The sequence below is a fragment of the Lutjanus erythropterus genome, chromosome 2 (genome assembly GCF_056507025.1).
Source record: "Lutjanus erythropterus isolate fLutEry1 chromosome 2, fLutEry1.hap2, whole genome shotgun sequence".
In the NCBI taxonomy this organism is placed as follows: Eukaryota; Metazoa; Chordata; class Actinopteri; order Lutjaniformes; family Lutjanidae; genus Lutjanus; species Lutjanus erythropterus.
The window spans coordinates 27,338,963-27,356,486 of record NC_139318.1 but is presented as its reverse complement, the minus strand read 5'-3'; the positions used below and the strand labels follow the sequence as shown (position 1 = coordinate 27,356,486).

The 17,524-nt window shown below is 39.3% G+C and overlaps 1 protein-coding gene across 1 annotated transcript in view; it reads left to right on the top strand.

The window, feature by feature from the left end:
• Positions 1-17,524, top strand: part of grm2b (glutamate receptor, metabotropic 2b) — a 45,139-nt gene that overhangs the window by 24,544 nt on the left and 3,071 nt on the right. The window contains exons 3-4 of the mRNA XM_084735576.1: positions 8,994-9,831; positions 11,567-12,630. Coding sequence (XP_084591702.1) covers positions 8,994-9,831; positions 11,567-12,630 — 1,902 coding nt within the window. The remainder of the gene's footprint in view (positions 1-8,993; positions 9,832-11,566; positions 12,631-17,524) is intronic.

Below are 17,524 nucleotides of genomic sequence, written 5' to 3'. Positions count from 1 at the left end.
TTCCATGTTGAAAAAAATCATGACAGACACATGAGTAAGAGACTGCCTATGTTCCAGCTGTCTCATATCTTCCCTCAATGCTTCTGTTCCTTTGAAGAAACGCTGGCCTGAAATCCCATAATACTCCTGGCGATGCATCTTATACACATCATATCAAGCATTAACTTTAAACTCAGACACAGTGGAGCTTATGGATTCATATGTCTAAAGATCTAAAGAGGAGCTTGAAAATGTTCTTTGTGTGCAGGCTTTTTTTCTTATTTGATTCACTCAAATATACCATATGTATTAGGTCTTAAAGCTAGACACCAGTAATTACTACACTGTCATGTTCCCAGGTTACCTGTTCCCTTTATTCAAATATCAGCACTCACAGCAGATCTTTGACATGTGTAACTACTTTAATAGCTATACTATTACTGCAGTAAATAGATATTGCGAGGTGACCATAGACTTATCTGTAGCTGTACACATTAAGCACATTGTTATATATTGTTCATTGGTTGTTTGTCATGTCATATATTTGATGGAAGCGTATAAATGTTTTATTTTTGGCACAAATAAATGTATTTCTTTATTGATAGAGACACTGCAGATGTGTTATAAAATGCTAAAAAAAAAAAAAAAAAAAAAAAACACGTATAAAACAAACACACAAAGACAGGAAGGACAACCAGATACAAGAGGGAGGGCAGAAACTTCAAAATAAAACCAATATAAATAACTAACTAACAAAAACTTCAAACCATGACTCAAAGACTTGTAGAACCCACATGACCCTTGTTTGTACAGAGCCACTGTGATTTGCTGTTATCTGCTAGCTGCTAGCTGTTTCTCATTGAAAAGAAAATCAGATTATATGTATATGCAAATACATATTTACATTTCAAAAGTTGAACTGCTGGACACAAGATGCCTCCCTCTACACTGAAAAGTCCTCTCTCACTGTATGTTCATCAGTTGCAAACTGGACCACAGTTGATTTCCAAGTTAGTTGTGATGTCAAATCCTGCCCGTACTTAAACTAAGATTTAAGGTGGGCAAAGAGAAACTTTCACAGCAGGTGAATATGAAAACAGCCTTCTAGAACTGTGCACATAAATCATTCTGCACTGCGAAGGTCAACTATCCAATTGAAGGAATAATGAGCAAAACTCATTTTTGAGTGGAGCGCAAGTCATTAACTAGAGATTTTAGACAAGGCAAGTTCATCTATACAGCAGTCATACCAGGCAGTTCAAAGTACTTCACATACCACAAGATATAAAAGAAAGACAATATAAGAAAACAAATAATTTTGATTGATTTCAAAGAATGAAATAAAAATGAAGATGAAAATAAAAAATGATTTAACTGGAGAATAAGAACTACAGTGCAGTGGGGGTGATGAATAAATGGTCCCGAATTTAATTTAATAAAAAAAAAAAAAAAAAGCAGCAAAATCACATTCAGGGAAACAGCAATTTAATTTCCATCGACTGTGAAACTGTCTCTGCACACAGAGTCTCTTGTGGACATGAATGTTTGAAATATGAATAACATGATACAATCTGCAATACAATCTAAATTAAATGATGCATTATAGCTAGTCCATTTATTTTACACTTTGGTAAAAAAAAAAAAAATCCTAACTGAATATTTGGGCCAAAAAAAAAGAAAAATCACAGACAATGATCCTAATAATAATCCTTGTCTTATGCTAGATAAGGACATACTTCAGTGGATATTTTTAGAGTGAAACAGATTTTTAGTCCCTGTCTGCAAAACAAGCCACTGAAATTATGATAATCAGTAAAAGCTCTCTTTTGCTGGACATATGGTGACATAGGGTATTTGTTGGGTAGCATTAGTGTCTGTATAAAATATTATGCAATCACTCCACTGTGCATATAATAGATCATGTTTGCTTTTACTGCAATTAGACTCCAACTGGACAGTTTGGGTTCAAAGGCACACAGAAGGGAAAGGAGGCATCTACTGAGGGAAACATTATAGAAAACAATTACTGTTTCACTAATGAACCCACTAAATAATAGAAACAAAACAAGACTTTAACTGTGTAATTCGCTGGCATGATCACAATGATGTATAACCTGTAACGCTAATGAGGTCATTAATCTAATTAATGCAGTGATTCGCAATTTGCAGTTTCTTGTGTACTAGAATAAACTTGTTCTCAGACAAGAAATGGGTACGACTCGGATGATTTCTATATCTCAAAAGTGTAAACACATTACTTCATATAGTTAAAATGAAAATATATGCAAGAGGGTGCCTTAAAATCTAATCAGACAATCTCATACAGGGAGGCTGTGGTGAGACTATGCCTCTCTCGTGTATTATTTTTTAGACACTGTGGTCCGAGCTATAGCTCATTTGGGGACCAGTTTTGTATTTCAAACCAGTGGACTGTGAAGAGCACCTAATTGGTGCCTCCAAGTCCTGCAGTTGTGATCCAAACAAGCTAAAAAAGTTTTTGTCACTAGGGATGGGTTCAGGTTAGGGCAAAGTCAAAAGTTAGGTTAGGTATGTATTGGCTATGCTTAAAGGGATAGTTTGGGTTATTTTGAAGGGGGCTTAATGAGGCACTCATTGAGTCAGAGTGTTAGAGACAGAGAGGAGCACCAGCATGGAAGTTCAGCAATGTACTGCTGTGGACAGGGTCAGCAGAAAAACATATCCCTGCCAGAAAGAAAAAGAAAAGATCCGCAATGTAGTCCATCTCGTCCATCTTGTCAATATTTTAGCACTATTATTTTTATATTTTCCACTTTAAAATGTCCAATTTGAGAATTCATCTACAGTCAGACAAAAGTCATTTGGAAATCTGCAGGGTAGTAATATTAGTCACAGTTTCAGACATGCTAGCAGTATAAGAAGCCAAAATCTTCATAAATTGATGATCACAAAATAATAACAAAAATCATCTCTGTTTGAAGTTACAATCAGGCCTGACGTTTCCTGTAGGTTTAATCTTGGTGTTAAGGCAAAAATTAGGTTAATGAACAACTTAATATGTTGATGGTTTTGCTCCCTTACCCAGAAAATTAAGAGAACCCAAAGTGAGCTGACAAGAGCATGCCTCAGGCACGCAACACTGTGTGACGCACGACGTCAGGCACTGCCCCGGGCGAAATACCAAGTTCCATCAGACAGCCTTTATGGAAAACCACTGTGTCATAAGTCAAATAACACTCCTCCTTTTAAAGCAACTAGACTCATTAAAGAAAAACATAAATTTTACCTCACAGAACATGGGAGTTGGTGGTCTATTGCTGGCTCCATCGGTTTATTTTGTTTGTGTTATTGTGTGATTTTGGTGAATCTGAACTAACTTTTTAAGACACCAACGTCACACAATATTTTCCTTAAGGAAACTGGTTGCCTTGGAGAGGATGATATCTGGCTTACATAACATCAGTTTCCAGCCGGAAAAGGCTGTCTGACAGCAACGTAATGTGGTGAAAATATTCAAAATATTTCACGCACTTAAACTGATATGGGTTTTTTGGTCCTTTTTAAGTGGGTAAAATATTTTTTGCTAAACTGTCCATAGGAGTTCATTGCTTAGCTTCCTTTCTGGTAGTCCTCTCCGCTTCTAACACACTGCCTCAATAAGTGCCTAACCCTAACCTAATTACTGTAGGTAATACACTCACTATCAATAAGTACCTTAAGCAACCTCATTTCTAAACATCTTAAATATCCCTTAAATAACTTAAGTCTTAAAAAGCCTAAATTAGTGTCAGTCAAACTGCACCATCTACTGCAGTGACTGGGCTTAATTAAGGAATTAAATCTAAGTTTTGAGTTTGTGGAGTCTCAGGCAATGAGAGCATATTTATAGTATGATACCTCTGAGCCTGTTATGTGGATGTGTTCTTATCTGACTTATCTGTCGATAGTGAGAGAGTGAGAGGGAAGTACTGCGTGAAGACGAACAGACGGTTACTGTCACACACTCCAGCGCCGTCCTGAAAGGTGCGCTGTCAAGCTTCTCCAAGAATCTATTGATGAAGGCCAACTGCCTGCCTGAAAACCCTGCAAGAGGAAATTACCTTATTACCATGCAAGTGTGACTGACTGACTGACTGACTGACTGACTCGGTGTGCAGGCTGCTCATATGGTAGCCTGCTGCATACAAAATACTGTATACAGTAAAACTGTGGCAACATAAATGAATCAAAACAAGAAGGGATCCAATCAGGCTTCCCCATACATTAACAAGAGAAATCAGGTCTCTCAGTGGGTAATTTGATGAGACCTCTGCCCTATATTCAGCCGCAAACAGTGGAGAGGCCTATACTGCTGGGTGCAGTGCGCTTGTCTAAATACATCATATTTACTCCATTCATCCCCTCAAGAGCCTATAGTGTGCCCATGTTTTCTGCTGGCTCTTGTCTGTGGGGTGTTTTAGCTAAAGGAGGTTAAGCACAGGGGCGCTTGCAGATCAGGGTTAATGTCAGTAATTTCTAAGGCAAAGCAGAATGTGTTTGCATTGCATATATAATGCCAAGTAGTCGTTTTTTTCTCACTCCAGTAATGTATGTTTACAAATGCCTCACTTTATATTAAGGTTGGCCATAGCAATGACAAGGTCAAGGTGTCTGGAGGAGATAGCTGTGCAATTAAAAAAATTTAAGGAAGAAGAATGAAGAAAAAAAAAGAGTTCATAGCCATGCTTGCAGCTTTGTGAGGTTATATATATAACGTAGGCAGCGCCATGGTTCTTTTAAACATCAGCATGTTAAAATACTCACAACACTGCTAATATGCTGATGTTTAGAGGGTATAATGTTCATCCTCTTAGTTTAACATTTTAGCACTGATTAAGATTGTGAGAAAGGACATTTAATTTTCATTTATTTATGATTCAATTATTTCATCATCTGTTCTTGAATGTGTTCATGCCTCTGCACCGATGACTGCTGTGGCCAGAGGCGTTATGATTTGAAATCATAATGCCTCCGGCTGGCACTGAGAGCCCAGTGTTCGTCCATCAGTACATTAATTCATCCGATTCTCGTGAGCATGACATCTTGTGCGAACGCATGGACCGACTTTATTCAAACTTGGCACAAACGTCCACTTGGACTTCAGGATGAACTGATTAGTCAGAGGTCACCGTGACCTCATAAAACACATTCATGGCCACAAGTCAAGAATTTATTTGGATACTTTGACAAAATTTCACACAAATGTCTGATAGGATAAAATGATGAAGTGGTGACATTTTATATCCAAAAAGTCACTGTGTCATCATAATGTTCAGCACTCAATCAGTCCCCTGTACTCCTGTAAAAAATAGCCTCCAAGTGAGGACATGTTTCTCACGTGTTTCTCATTATCCTTGAAAAGTCTTCACTGCAGACATTATATGAGTCTGCACAGAATGGATGTAAACTGCAACTTGACATGGTGACTGAGGCATACAACCACAGTAATTCTAGTTCATTTTAATCATCAGTTATTTGAATCACTTTATTAAATTTTTCTTGTTGATTTTTTTAAGGTAAAAAAGCATTTGTATGCTGAACATTGAACATGGCTGCTAAGATAAAAGTTTAAAAGTTCAGTGTGTTAGTTTGCTAACATTAGCATTAGGGGCATTGTGATATACCAGTACTGACGATTCACTCATGCATCTGCTACATCGGACTTTAATGTGTAAGATACAAGTGCATCGGTTCAGACGGCCTGTATCAGTAAAAAGCTGAACATTAATCGGAAAGAAATCGATGCAGCACTAATGTATCAATACATCTCATTGGGACGCGCATATGTTTCATTTTTGGCATCAGGGAGCTGCCGCTGTAACTTTCCTCCGTTTTCTTTCTCCTCCTGCCTCTGCCTGCACCGCTCTCTCTGGACGCCTGCTGCCGTGATCACACATAACAAGCAATCCCTCCCCTGTCTCCTGTGTCTCCTCTTCATTTACTCAAAACAGACCACGCTGACAGAAGTAGCATTGTGCCGTGTTGCACCACCAAACTTTCATAATGCGCAAGTGTAGAATAAGTTTGGGGTTTCTAAGAAAGATGAGAGACACTGCTGCAAAACATTTAAGCAAAACATGTCTGACAGCAGAGTACAGAGACACGAGTCTGACCCACAGAGACGTCATGTCACTGTGAGAGCAGGTAACAGAGCATCACTGTTCCTCCACACTAATCAAAACCACAGCACTCTTCATATGAAACAGAGCAGCAGATCATCTTACTGCAGAAATACTAATATTTTAAACAGTTTTAAAGTTTATTCACAGATTCTCATTTAGGCTACAGGATCTCATTTACACATGAGACTCATTATAAGATGTTAACACCACTGTAATGTCTCCTTCTCTCTGTCTCGACTGCTACTATATTTAGTAAAACTATAAGGATTTCTTTTTGCAACTAATAGCACTCTACAAGTGTTGCATTTGTTGAATCAAAATGTAAAGACTGACACATTGCATTGTCTTATATTGCATCGTATCGTATCGTGACAGAGCTGAATTGTATCGAACCGAATCATTGGTCATTTAAAAATTTTATATCGTATCATTGAACATGTATCGAGATACGTATCAAATCGGTCTCAGTCAGTGAGATACTCACCCCTAATAATTTGATAACATGAAATATTGTTATCATGTTCATAACATGCACACACTCTTTCTCCAACTCCCTACACTTGCAGTTTGAGTGTAATTTAAAGAGAAGCAAATGCACAAAATTTCTACGGATATTATGACAATATAGCAAATTGCTTTGGCCACTTAACACAAAGCACAGCTGATGCCGATAGAATAGAAGTTTGGTCATAAACAAGGTATCTGATAAATAAAAAAAAATTAACTTGATGTGGAATCGGATGATAGGTCAGGAGATCACCACTGTTAATTCACCCTTTGGGGACATGGATGTATGTACCAAATTTCACGGCAAACTAACCTGTAATTTTTGAGATAGCCTATTTCAGTTTGGACTGAAGTGATGCCAACTGACCAACAGAATGACACTGACGCCCCTAAAGCAATGCTGCTAGTGTTACTAAAAACAGATCATTGAGTAACATGTTCAGCTCATGCACCACATGCAGAAAACTGATTCAGGTGCACACAGTATATTGTGTATATACATTGGTGATTTCTCTGTCTCTCATTCTCTCTCTCTCATTCTCTCTCTCTGTCTCTCTCTCTCTCTCATTCTCTCTCTCTCTATATATATACATATATATATATATTTATATACATATATGTATACATCACAGAAAGGATTGATGGCTCTGTTTAAGTTCTCATGGGTTGGATTGAGTGAGCTGTAACAGAGAACAGTACTTTTAATAGGACTTTGTGTGAGTGTGGAGGGTAGGGTTCCAATTATATCCATGGGGATGCCATTGTTTGGGAAGCCTCCAGGCATACAATGATGCCTGAGGGAGGAGGTAGTCATATCGAACCTCATGGGTATTCACTAATCACCACTGTGTCTCATGAGGAATCCTGCAAAATGACAAGTTTTCGCCAGCTCTCTGTCATAGGCAGCTCTGTAACGCTGTGTGAGAAAATAATTGCAGTGATTTTATGTTATGACTCTGGCACAATCATTGCAGCAGGCTTGTATCCAACACGTATGCCTCGCTGAGTTTTTTGTCAAAGATTATCATTCACCCCTGTTGAAATCACCATCAACTATCATCTCCACAAGGAAATCTATATAGTTGTCGAGGGTTAGGTGGGCATCACAATGTCTGACAGAACCTGTCATGAGACTTTAATGACTTGACAAAATGATTTTAACTCAAGAAAGCAGCAAAACACTCTGATAAAAATTCTTATCTCTGTGCCATTGTTGCTGTTGTTATCTGGCACTATCTGTGAAGGGATTTGTGGCTGTAGCTGCTGGTGATGTGGATCCCTGACAGAGTAAACAGTTTGAGATAGAGGAACATTGAATTGTCGCTGTTTCCACTGCCAGTCTCCGCAAAATAGCTGAAGCGCATCAGACAGTAGCTCTGCCCTTTAATGGCTCCACTTCACCTACAGACCAGATGAATATCTACAAGTTTAAAAGCAAAAATGCTTAAAAAGACTTGAGAGCTCTGAAATGCAGCATTGCAGCATTTTGTTGGCTCAAAGTTGTCAGCTATCGTAGGTGCCATTTAAACTGCAAGAATGTTGTAACGTTGAGCAATTTTCATGCTTGTCAGCTGCACAAGCATTTGCAACTGCATCTTGTGGATCACAATTTCCCAAACTTAGGGTTGCAAACCCAAAATGGGGCACAGACCTGTTTTTATTGGGTCTCTAACTGGCAGAGTAAAATGCATAACAATGCTATGGTATGTTCTATGCTGGTCTGTTCAGTGTTGATAGCTAGGTAACATTTCTTATTAGGGTTAGCCCCACTCGCTAATGTTATCTTTCAAGCCTCGATTTACATCCTTTACACTCTGCTAAGGTGCCAAATTCCTTCAGGACTTAGTGAAGACCAAAAAAGAACAGAGAATGATTCTCTCAGGTGGCCAGAAAATGGTGATAATATATTATTGTTGTGCTTACAGCTTCTTTCTGCTGCCCCCAAGTGACATAAAATGAGTAATTGCATGTTCAAAGAACATTCTTGTTGAATTTAGTCGTTTTAAAATGCCAAGTATGTCAGATTGATGTGAACACACTACTGACAACATGATTAGAATGGAGATTATTCATTGCTGCACGATTTGTGCCTGCTTTCTTTAATGTCCAGATTGTCACAGGAAATGGAAATACAAATCTCAAGTCTAATTAGGAAAAGTTGCATTATAAACAACATAATAAACAATAATAATTATTCAGCTGTAGCCCTGCAATTCACAAACTAACCTGCATTAATTATGTAAAGTATAAAGTTTTCCGAGGATGTTCTGGTGAGCAGATTCTAGCGGGAGACACTTTGCAAGTATGAAATTAAGCTTTACAACAATAGAATACACTTCTTGAAATATTTATCTTCTCGTTCTCCAGGTGGCCAACCTCCTGCGATTGTTCCAGATCCCTCAGATCAGCTATGCCTCGACCAGTTCAAAGCTCAGCGATAAGACCCGCTATGACTACTTTGCTCGCACTGTGCCCCCTGACTTCTACCAGGCCAAGGCCATGGCTGAGATCCTGCGTTATTTCAACTGGACCTACGTATCAACAGTGGCATCAGAAGGCGACTATGGCGAGACCGGCATTGATGCCTTCCAGCAGGAGGCCCGCACTCGTCAAATCTGCATCGCCACTTCAGCTAAGGTGAGCCGCTCCATGAACCGCCAAGGCTATGAGAATGTGATCCGCTCTCTGCAGCAGAAGTCCAACGCCAAGGTGGTCATCCTGTTCACCCGCAGTGAAGACGCCCGCGAACTGCTGGTGGCTGCTACTCGCATGAATGTCACCTTCACCTGGGTGGCAAGTGATGGATGGGGAGCTCAGGAGAGTGTGGTGAGGGGCAGCGAGACCGCAGCAGACAGAGCTTTCACCATCGAGCTGGCCTCCTACCCAATTAGAGAGTTTGAAGACTACTTCACCAAGCTGAACCCATACACCAACACAAGGAACCCATGGTTCAAAGAGTTCTGGGAGCACCGCTTTGGCTGTAGCCTCCAGGAGCCTGGTTGCAGTGAACACAGCCTAAGAGATGGAACTTTTGAGCAGGAGTCTAAGATCATGTTTGTGGTAAATGCAGTGTATGCCATGGCCTACGCTCTGCACAACATGAGGCAAGCTGTATGCTCCAACACATCCAAGGTCTGTGATGCCATGAAACCAGGTAACGGCAAACGGTTCTACAAGGAGTTCATCTTGAAGACCAAATTTGAAGGTAAGCACAGCAATGGAAGCAGACATGCTTATGTTCTGTGAACCTTTTGCATGTCAAACTGTTTTTAAATAGCTGAGAAGGGGATAAAATTCATTGTTAATAGTTTCATGTGGAGCAAATGGGGGTTGCAAATAAGCATGTCACTGGATTAAGACTTCAAATGATTTCCTGTGCAGCACTGAAAAGGCCTTTGTAATTATTCAATTAGCAAAAATAATTCATTAATTAGCATGGAGGACTCAGTGGGAGGGGAAACTATCTAGAACATACTATTCTGAGAATATTGGATATTGGATAGATGAATGAATACTCACATTTAGACGAGCCTAAATGGCAAGAAACCAGCATGTTGAGTATTTAGAGCAATTAAGTAATTATATGCCAGAAGAGTGGCATATTTTTCTGTTGTATTTTTATGATTTTAAGCATCATTGGAAATACAAGTAGGATGTACACTAATACTGATAGTATATCATCAAATTGCATGACTTAATTTAGTTACAAAAAACTGGACCTTTAGATTATTTTATTTTCTATTGCCCTTGTCTTATCGAGACTTATGAATATGAGTTTTTGGCTCAGGTGTATTTGAAGTAGCAAGATCTGAAACTTTAGGTGCAGGGGTGAGTGTTCTCAGACAAGATGAATTCTGCTTTCTAGGGCTGAAAGAAAATCTTGGTTGGCTGAAATTCTGCCTCCTTCTCAAGTGCTCAATGGAGAATTTGTAGATCAACTGAATTAGCCACAGTGCACTGAGTGCACTCTAACCTAAATGGATGCTAATCAAAGTTACACAGCATTGCCAAGCAAATTAATTCCTGCAGTTTGGCCATTTCATTTTGACATGTAACCATAAAGTTACCATCAGGTTATGTCTATGAAATAAATTTACTGTTGCATAGACTACAGCAGCAACACAAGCACACACATCAACAATGTGGATCATATCGGTTTCAATATACAAACAAAGCTAAGTGCTCACACAGCTTGTGCTCAAGTTTAAACGTCCACAAAGAACAACATGCAAAAACAGTTACTGGCATCTGACTGCTACTCCTGATATTTTGTTGGTTTTAAATTAGTTTCTCTTGACTGTCCCTCAATATTAGAGCATTACAGTAGCCATGCAGCATACTAACACCAAATTCAATAGGATAACCTACAATATAAATACTAAAACAACATAAAACATGACAAAATGTACAGCTCTTGAGTTTGAACTCAGGTCACAGACGGCTGGTTCCCACCTATCCTTGAGCTTACCGACCCTAGTTGATGAAGCAGTCCACAAACATGTTGTCATCAAAAATAAACTATTTATCCACTCAGCTCTTCTGTCCTCTGAGGCTGGGAGCTGATGTAGTCATTTGTGCTGATACTTTGACATGGTGTCAATTAGTTTGCAGGCCAGTAAATGTTCAGTAATAGCCTCATCACTCAGATATAAAATACATCAGGTCTTCATACGTCCCTTCCCCCGGCAATATTAGATTAAGAAGCACTTCTCTCCTCAAGAAAGGAGCGACTGACCAACCAATTAGAGTTTGGCTGGACAAGAGCATAAAGACCAACCAACTGATCAACCAGACAGAAGGTTTCAGCCATACTGCTTCCTTTAACTACGGTTCATTATATAAATCAGACTTTTCTGTTAAGATCCTGCCACAGCTTTATTACCTTTGTTAATGCATTTTTCTGTTCCACTCAACATTTGTGTATGTTTGCTTCCTACCAGCTCCATTCAGACCTACAGACACAGAAAACATGGTGCGCTTTGACTCATTTGGTGACAGCATCAGCCGCTACAACATCTTCCATTACCACAAAGAAGAGGGGAAGTTTATCTATAAGAAGGTCGGCTACTGGGACCAGACCCTGACCCTGAACACCAGCCTGGTGCCCTGGCGTGGCCTCGGACCCCCCACCTCCCAGTGCAGCGACCCGTGCAAGAAGAATGAGGTGAAGAGCATGCAGCCTGGAGATGTGTGCTGCTGGATCTGTATCCCCTGCCAGCCCTACCAGTACCTGCAGGATGAGTTCACCTGTGCTGACTGCAGCTTCGGCCAGTGGCCTCTGGCTAACCTGACTGGCTGCTATGATTTGCCCGAAGAATACATCCGCTGGGAGGATGCCTGGGCCATCGGGCCTGTTACCATCTCCTGCCTTGGTATACTGTGCACTCTGTCAGTCGTGGGCGTGTTCTTCAAGCACAATGAGACGCCCGTGGTTAAAGCAAGCGGACGCGAACTCTCTTACATTCTTTTGTTGGGAGTGCTGATGTGCTACCTCATGACCTTCATCTACATCGCCAAACCTTCCACTGCTGTTTGCACCCTGCGGCGACTAGGCCTGGGCACCTCATTCGCAGTGTGCTACTCAGCTCTCCTAACCAAGACCAACCGTATTGCTCGTATCTTCAGCGGGGTGAAGGATGGAGCCCAGCGGCCGCGTTTCATCAGCCCCGCCTCCCAGGTAGCCATCTGTGGTGCTCTTATCTCCTGCCAGCTGCTAGTGGCTCTTATCTGGCTGCTGGTGGAGGTACCAGGGGTTCGGAAGGAGGTGAGCCCAGAGAGGCGAGACGTGGTTACCCTCAAGTGCAACAGCAGGGATACCAGCATGTTGATGTCACTCACCTACAACTGCATCCTCATCGTCCTCTGCACTGTCTATGCCTTCAAGACGCGAAAGTGCCCTGAAAACTTCAACGAGGCCAAGTTCATCGGGTTCACCATGTACACCACCTGCATCATCTGGCTCGCTTTCCAGCCCATTTTCTACGTCACTGCCAGTGACTACAGGGTAACTATCTATGAAAATGTTCTTTTATAAAGTCAATTGAGCATTTATGATTTATATTTCTAGAAACTTTTCAAGCCCAGTGTTGTGGAATAATGTAAACAAAGTCTATAAATGACTATCCCTAGTGTGTTTATCATTCCTAAAGAAGAAGAAGGTGTCACTTTCAGATTCCATTTGATCACCGTCACCCAGACCCATGAAAGAGTGAGCTTTTCTTTTCATGTGGGTTGAAGGATCTTTCAAGACGAGAACAAAGACTCTGGAGACAGATCAGGCTGGAATATACAGATAGAAATAATTAATGACAGTCAAACTGATTCGATGAATCACTGCATAACTAAACGCTCAATGGCACATTTCAGGTGCAAAAGATAAATTCTGGAGATTTATTACAGTTTTTCCTCTTATCAAATACCAAGACTGAATCACAGCTGGCCCTGTATAGTGAAGTAGTGTTATGACATGCAGTAAAAATAATTTTAAGCAGGGACATTTAGTGGACCCCTTAATATTCAGAGGCCATGTCACATATCTGCTGCAGAGTTGTCACAAGGGGATTTTTGCAGCCTTCACATACTGGTTATAGACTGCATTAAACCTACATCCCACAAATTACCCACAATAAATATTGTTCTTTATTTTAAAATTGTAACCCTGTTAATAATCCCCATTTTACTGAATGTATTTGTAATCTGATATGTCTTCAAGTCTCCATGCCGGCAACAGCTGTGGCCAGAGGCATTATGTTTTCGGGTTGTCTGTCTGTCCTTCTGTCTGTCTGTCCCATTCTTGTAAATGTGATATCGCCTTGATGGAAAGTCAAGGTCAGTGGGATCTCACAAAACATGTTTTTGATTCAAACTGAAGAATTTATATGCTTATTCTGAGAACATTTCACACAAATATATATGACATCAAAATGCTCAACTGAAAAACTCTCAATCATCCCTCTATATTTTGCCAAAAAAATGCATTTGATGCTTTCATTAAATTACTTAAAAATCTTCACTATATTTGGGCAAACATGGATGTAAACTACAGCATGTTCACAGAGGCAAGATGCTAATTCCAGTTTATTTCTGAAACTATAAAGGAATATTTTATGTTTTGTATTCTAATTACGCAACACAGTTGCACGTAGTTCGTTACTCCCCAAGCCTGTGCATAACTATTACCGTATTACCGTACTTTTCAGGCAACAGGCCAGAAATTCTAATATACTTGTCATTTTTCCCAAGTAGGAAATATATGACTGCAAGGATGAATATATGTATTTCATCATGCAGTGTAGAGTAAGACAAATAAGACAAAACAACAGGCACGAAGCTGACAGACCATGTAAGTTATGAGTGCTGGTGCCTTAGGCAGGCTCAAGGGTACTGCCACAGCATTTGGTCAGCAACAAGGCCTTTGTTGTGCAAACAGATGGGGGGAGGTCTAGGATCACACAAGCTTTGTATCATCATGAGGTACCTCAGGCTTTTCATGTCTGCAGTGATCATCCTTCCTGGCAGTCCAAACCACGAACCAAAAACCTTTACCTTTCCCGATCCCCAGTGGGATATACGAGGCCGTCTGAACATTGTCGAGTATGAGGCTTCATACTGAAGAGGCAGCACACACACAGTAATTGAAAGAATGAGAGGTCTGGCACTGCAACAGAGGCCTTGATGCTCTGGTTCTGTGTGACACCAATAATAATAGCTGTGGGTTCAGTTGCCACATTTCAAATTAGGGTTGGATAGCGCAGAAATATTCTAATGAGAGACTAGCCTTGTTGCTCAGTGAATCATGATGAACTCAAGGTTTCACAGATGGATACAGATATTCTGTTCAGAAGACTTTACATGTAAATTATTTCAAATCTCTTTCCCCTGTACATTTCATTCTTCTTATTTGATCAAAAGGCATCATTATCACTGTAGAAATAGTCGATGCCCGAATTATGTGCACTATATACTGGTTAATTATAAATTCATTCATACATTCTACAATTTTCCACTGATACATTGCAGTAAATTAAAATGCTGAATCATAAAATACAAGGACAAGTGTAAAAATAATTGATAATATGCAGTTAAATCCAAGTTAAACTGCAAATATCTACTATGAAGATACTGGCTTAACTATAAACATTATTATATTAATGTAATAAAACATTTAAAAAGGCACTCAGCATTAAATAAAAGTAAAAGTGTTACATTATTCTCTTTGCTGTCAGTTTTAAAGCAAAAACACAGTGGGGTTCACACAGCATGTCCTATTGGTGCTTCATAATTACTTATATAAAGAACTCTTAAATGGAAAGAGCTGCTAGAAAGACATCTTTATGGCTGAAGGAGAAAAGGAACTGTACAAGACAAGTGAAGTAATATTACCCGCAGTCCTGACGGTGTTTTCACCACTTATTATTGTAGTCTGAAGCTTAAGTGTTCGAGGACTTCTCATATTTCTGCAGTGTTGTTGTTGTTGTGCGGTATGTTTAGGAGGGATTTCACTTCATGCTGTGGTTCTGCAAATAGAAGTTCCTGGACTGCGGGGGTAACCAGTGGGGTGGGAAGAGATGGTGCTCAGGAAGATGACCCCAGCAGTCAGCTCACATTAGCAGCTGAAATATGACTAACAAGGCCCTGACTTTCCAGGACAACCAGCTGTGCTTATTCCACATTCTTCTTCTTCTTGCCCTCATACTCATGCACATACAGATACACCATTAGAATTGCTAAGATTCATAATTGAAGATTTCACACACACACATACATACTTGGAAATGGAAATGTGGTTAATATTACTAGAATAATAAGTGTAGGAATCATAAAAACGACATAAGAGATTTCTGGTTTTGTTTTTGATATGGCTGCAGGGTACAGGAACCCGAGGCAAATTCAGGATAAATCCTCTGAATATAGCAAATGCAAAAACAACAAAATTTAGTCAAAGCATATGATCTGACATAAAATAATCTGTGATGATTATTAAACTAAAAAAACTAGAAGAATGTACTCAGCAGAGTGCAGATCTCCAGACAACTCAAAAATCACCATTTGTCTCATTAACTGTAATGGATGACAATTTATTTTGTTATTTAATTACATGTAACTAATTACTTGTAAGTAGTTATTCTCCAGCACTGCTAGTATCCTATTAGACATTTGTGTGTAAGTTTGTCATAAATTCTTGAGTTAAGGCCAGAACCATGTTTTGTGAAATCCCAGTGATCTTTGATCACCAAAATGTAACCAGAAGTGCTGAAGGACCAAAAATTAATCTTGATGGAGGGCCACAGGCTAAAAATAAATGTTTATATAATAAATAGATATAGTACTGTAATGAATGTTAAATGTAAAATCACATTACATTAAAATGTATTATATTTTTATTGAAAATGTACATTCAAAATGTAAAACAACATTTTAGAATAATAGTATAATATTGCTCTTTAATCTGCTTAACAGAAAGTATATTCACTTGCAAATGATGATGTCAAAAAACATCCAGATGCTTTGTTTTGCCAGCATAAACAGAAAAGGAAAGACACAGTTTTGAAGAATGTAAGCAGAATAATAGCAAGAGCTTGTCAAATGCTATGGTGGGTCAAAACAAAGGGACCAAGGCTAGAAGTGGCACACAGGCCCCAAACTGAGTGGCTATAATCTAAATTGTTCTTCTTTGAGTCTGAGATGACATTTGTATTAAATTTAAAGAAATTCCCTGTATATGTTCCTGAGATATCATGGTCACAAGACTGGGATGGACATGAAGTTACAGTGACCTTTGACCTCTAACCACCAGAATCTAATCAGTTCACTCTTAAATCCAAGTGGACATTTGTGCCAAGTTTGAAGAAATTCCCTCCAGGGATTTTTGAGATGTCGTGTTCACAAGAATGGGATGATCCAATTAACATAATGTCTCTGGCCACGGCTGTCGCCAGTGTGAAGACCTTAAAGTTTTTTTTAAGGTTTTTCAAAAGTTGGGTACATAGCAATTCACGTGCAAAACAAATTAGGTCCAGCAGTATGCAAGATTAACTGTGGATACGCTCCAGGTCTGTTGATAATTCACACACACACGCGTGCGATTGCATGATCCCCTCCAGGCTTACATCAGGCGGAGATAATTAAGACAAACCCCAAAAGCATTCAGTCCAGGAGAGACCAACAGCATAATATTGATTATTATTATTATTTAAGTATTTGTAATAAGGATAATAATGAGTTATCACTGGATGATTGGGAAAGATGAAGATATTAATCCAGACAAGGTGAGAGAAGGAGGAGAAGAGATCTTATGTGTGCTGAATATGATAATATGATGTCTACGCTATCTTATTAAATGTGTTACATTAACGCACATTTTTTTCTTTCGATTACTATCTTGCACATTTAAAATCTTCTTATACTTCATACTGTGACCTGCACAAAAATACAGCTTTTTCATTTACATAAAACAATGTACATATTTTTATAGTATTACTCTAATCAGTCAGTTTTCCATGTGTGCTTCTTGACTTGAAGTACTTGTTTTTTTATCTTTCTTTATATTTTTCTACTTACTATTTTTATTGTTATGCACCAAAACACCAAGACAAATTTCCTCGTATGTGAAAACGTGCTTGACAATAAACCCGATTCTGATTCTGAAGAGCACACAGTATAGAGTGTATTTGGCAGGAAGATTGTTGCTGGTTTGGGAGTCATTTTTGGAAAGAAGGAAATGAACAGACGGGTTAAATGATTTGGGGATAACCACAAAAGAGGTGAGAGGGAATTCCACTGATTGGATTTACGGTTTTTTGAGTTAACAGAGCAGAAAATGAATAAAACTGCAAGTGACCTGATTGAATCAAAGGCTGTAGTGAAGTAACAGGTGTGTGTGTGTGTGTGTGTGTGTT